This window comes from Palaemon carinicauda, chromosome 13 (assembly GCF_036898095.1).
Source record: "Palaemon carinicauda isolate YSFRI2023 chromosome 13, ASM3689809v2, whole genome shotgun sequence".
Classification (NCBI taxonomy): domain Eukaryota; kingdom Metazoa; phylum Arthropoda; class Malacostraca; order Decapoda; family Palaemonidae; genus Palaemon; species Palaemon carinicauda.
The window spans coordinates 13858315-13863034 of record NC_090737.1 but is presented as its reverse complement, the minus strand read 5'-3'; the positions used below and the strand labels follow the sequence as shown (position 1 = coordinate 13863034).

The following is a 4720-nucleotide window of genomic DNA, read 5'->3' as shown; positions in this document are numbered from 1 at the left end:
TGTGAATGGTAACAGATCGATGTATAAAAATAATATTCACACCCATCGGTCGGACTACAAATGCTATTCAACTTTCTGTGACCTGATCCTTAACATCACTAAAAATATGAAGGATATCTAAAATAAAGAAATCCAAAACAACTTGCTACAATTTAGTAACAAGCCTCCTGGCTAGTACAGTAGTAACGTGTTTTCCTAGCATTCGCATGGCAGCCGATCGATCTCCGTCCGGGACCGTGAGTTTAAGCTGTTTACTGGAGGAGGCCACTGCTGTGGTAGGGCACCACAGTGGGGATTGGGCTTGCCCGGCTGACGTTCTGGTGAGCATCCATTCTGATGGAACTGGAACTGAAACCAGACACCTTTAACCTTTAACACATAACGCAAACAAGTGTGATATGGGAATTAATTTCTCTAGAAATACCATTGCCAAAATAGAATCAGATATTTTCATAAAAATAAAAATTTATTAACACATGAAGAATGATTGTTACAGTTTTTATTTTTCCCTATTGGAGCCCTTGGGCTTATAGCATCTTGCTTTTCCATCTAGAGTTGTAGCTTGGCTAATAATAATAATAATAATAATAATAATAATAATAATAATAATAATGATTTGAAACTATGTGCAGAACTTGAAATTGTTGATGGCGCAGTTATATAAAGAAATATAATTTCTAAGTGAACTAATTTAATTCTACATTCATCGATAAATGCATATTAAAATATACATTAAATACTCCTCTGAGTATTTTGCTTAACGAAAAATAAGACCGATACATCTATATTACAGCCAGATGTAAAGAAAGAAACAAACATGGCATGTTTTTGGAAAGCGAGACAGTAAAAACAAAGGACGAAGCCAGACAGAATAACGTGACAGTATTTTTTTGTGTAATCTAGTTATCAGAGAGGTAGTCGCGTACGATGCCTCCAAGGAAAATTGTACAGACTTATGATTCAAGATTGGAATACACTCACACACATACACACACACACACACACATATATATATATATATATATATATATATATATATATATATATATATATATGTATGTATGTATATATACACATTCATATAAGCCCATATGCCTCTTAATATTGGGATTCTCTCTACCTCGGAGGTATATAAGGCTTATATGAATATATATGAAAAACACGTATAAAAGTGCAAAATTATCATATTCATATATATATATATATATATATATATATATATATTTATATATATATATATATATATATATATATATATATATATATATATACATACATACACACACACACAGGTTAATAACATTACAAAAGTTGAAGAGTGTCCTTTAAACGGGCATAGTAGAAAAAACCTAAATGGTGCCTCCTATCAGGCGGAAGCTTACAAAAGTTAGGCAGTATTTCCTACAGGACCGAGGCTTAGTTAAGATAATAGGTGTCCTAAAGGGCAGAAACTTACAAAAGCTGTGTGGCGTCTCTCAGAGTCCCAACTTATACAAAGGCTGAGTGGTGTTTCCTAAAGGGCTCAAGCTAACTAAAGTCAAGGGATATGTCCTACAGGGCCAAAGCTTATAAAGGTGGACCGGTTTCTCCTACATACCCAGGCTTCGTTAAGTTAATTGGTTTCCATCAGTGCCAAATCTTGATTAAATTACTTAGTGTCTCTTACAGGGCCAGATCACACAAAAGTTGAGCAGTGTCTCCAGAGGGGCCAAAGCCTGAAAAACTGAAGCGATGTCTCTAAACGGGCCAACGCTTACAAGAGTTCAGAGAAGTATCCTACAAGGGCCAAAGCTTAGTTAAGTTCATGTCATCTTCAGGGCCAAAACTTGATCATGTTATTTAGTGTCTCTTACAGGCCCGGGCATAGAAAAGTTGAGCATTTCTCGTAAAGAAACAAAGCTCGAGAAACTTAGGTGTCTCCTACGACATAGAAGCTTAAAAAGTTCAGATGGTATCTCCTACAAGGCCAAAGCTCAGGTTAATTATTCACCTTCAGGACCAGTACTCAGTTAAGGTATTTAATGTATTTTATACTGCCAGAGCATACAAAAGTTGAACAGTGTCACCTAGACTTACAGGGTCAAAACTTTGTTTCTCCATCACTACTGAAACTTACGCTGTAAGGGGTGTTCCTTTTATGGTCCAAGATTGGTTAAGCTAAGTTTTTAAAGTTTATAAAGTAATATTTATCTTAATATTGTTGCTCTTCTTAAATTATTTCATTTTTCCTTGTTCCCTTTCCTCACTGAGCTATTTTCCCTGTTGGAGTCCCTGGGCTTTTAGCATCCTGCTTTTCCAACTAGGGGTGTAGCTCAGCAAATAATAATAATAATAACAATAATAATAATAATAATAATAATAAGTGGTGTTTTCTACAGGGCCAAAGCTTACTCGAATTAATATCCCAAAACCAAAAGCTTGTTTAAGTTAAGAGATGTATCCTACAAGGTAAAAGACTATAAGGGCTATATGACATCTCATACAAGGCTAAAGATTACAAAAGTCAAAATATGGCTCCTACAGGGCTGAAGATTATAAAAGTCTCACCGGGCTAAAGATTACAAAAGCTAAATGATTTCCCCTACAAGACTAAATGTTATAAAAGTCGAATGGTGTCTCCTACAAGGATATAAAAGATGTCAAGGGTTAAATAGTGTCTCCTACAAGGACATAGCTTATGAATGTTATTACATCTATCGTTGTAAAGAGCAAAAAATAATTATTTCCAAATAACTTCTCGAAAATTCCGATCTGAAATCCCAAGGTTTCAAGGCAACACAATTATTAAGCAATGAAATTTCTTCCCCCAAAAAGATGGTGGGGACTTTGATATAGCAAAAAAAGCACACTGCTAGTGCACAAAGAGGAAAAAGGCAAAGTGAACTCCCACCAGGCAACTTGTTCGCAATAGGATAATGAGATTGTCTGGCGGAAGAGACTCTTTCGTAATTCTATTTTGCCGACATTTACTAAGACGGGAATTACAGTGCGTCAGTTTCGTTGCCCATATTTTTTGTATCAAACACCGATGCTTCATTAAATTAAGAAAAAAAAAGTTGTATAACAATTTAGGACTTACCTTGAGTATTTAAATCCACAATTACGTGCGTTTTATATTTAGAAATAGCTATTTCTAAATATACAACGCATATAATTGTGGATTTTAATACCCAAAATTTAGGACTTATTGTCATTTCGGCCTTTTGGAAGAAATAATCAACATAAATCAATTTAGTTGATTACGTTTGGAACGGACATATTTCGTTAACATAATTCGATAATTTCACTAAAGAAAATATAATCATTCCTTGACATTTCGTCTCAAAGAAAGATGAAGAAAGCATTGCCGAACTTATTACAAAAGATTAGTAGATATTGGACGAGGTAACGAGCTGACAAACAAACATTTGAGAGCAAGAATGTCACAAAAGTTCAAACAATCTAAAACATGCGATGGCGAGCTTAAACAGGTTGTTGTATTATCAGTTCGGGGAGGGCGATATATATATATATATATATATATATATATATATGTATGTATATATATATATATATATATATATATATATATATATATATATATATATATATATATATATATATATATGTATGTATATATATATATATATATATATATATATATATATATATATATACATATATATATACATGTATATAAATAAATATATATATATATATATATATATATATATATATATATATACACACATATACACAGTATATATATATATATATATATATATATATATATATATATATATAGCAATAGCATTACAGTGTATGACCGTGTATGAAACACGTGCGGTACAATATCATTGCTACTCGGTACTATTATTATTTTTATTATTATTATTATTATTATTAGCCAAGCTACAACCCTAGTTGGAAAAGCAAGATGCTATAAGCCCAAGAGCTCCAATAGGGAAAAATAGCCCAGTGAGGAAAGGAAATTAGGTAATAAATAAATGATGAGAATAAATTAACAATATATCATTCTAAAAACAGTAACAGCGTCAAAATAGATATGTCCTATATAAACTATTAACAACGTCAAAAACAGATATGTTATATAAACTATAAAAAGACTCATGTCAGCCTGGTCAACGTAAAAACTAAACGATATCTAAGAATTTACAATACTTCCTTCAAATCTTCTTCCTGTATCCATTTCAACAATTTTTTTTTTTTTTCGTTCCCCATTCCTGTTCCCGTCCATTTTCCATCTACATTCTTTCCATTTACGTGATTGAACTGAGGGGTGCTTTTACACAGCCACCCCCAACCCTTCCCATCTCTTTTTGCTTTGATAAATCAGCCCCATCTCCCTTTTCATTTCCTAGTCTTTTAATACCAATATTCACCTTTCATCCGATTCATTTATCTCGCCTGAAAGTGTTCCCCGTATTGCTTTTTCATTACCATTTAATGTTTTTTTTTATAGTTTATAAAGGAAATGTGTATTTTGTTGTTGCTGTCCTTAAAATGTTTTATTTTTTCTTGTTTCCTTTCCTCACTGGACTGTTTGCCCTGTTGGGTGCCCCTGGGCTTGTAGCGTCTTGCTATTCCAACTGGTGTTGTAGCTTGGCAAGTAATAATAATAATAATAATAATAATAATAATAATAATAATAATAATAATAATAATAATAATAATAATAATAATAAACAGGCAATTACTTTTTCTTCTATTTAAAATTGCA

General features: G+C 32.4%; 1 protein-coding gene across 1 annotated transcript in view; it reads right to left on the bottom strand.

The window, feature by feature from the left end:
* The window catches only part of LOC137651440 (apical junction molecule-like), a 78702-nt gene extending 75508 nt beyond the window's left edge, over positions 1–3194 (bottom strand). The window contains exon 1 of the mRNA XM_068384665.1: positions 3080–3194. Coding sequence (XP_068240766.1) covers positions 3080–3194 — 115 coding nt within the window. The remainder of the gene's footprint in view (positions 1–3079) is intronic.
* Positions 3195–4720: the final 1526 nt, after the last annotated feature.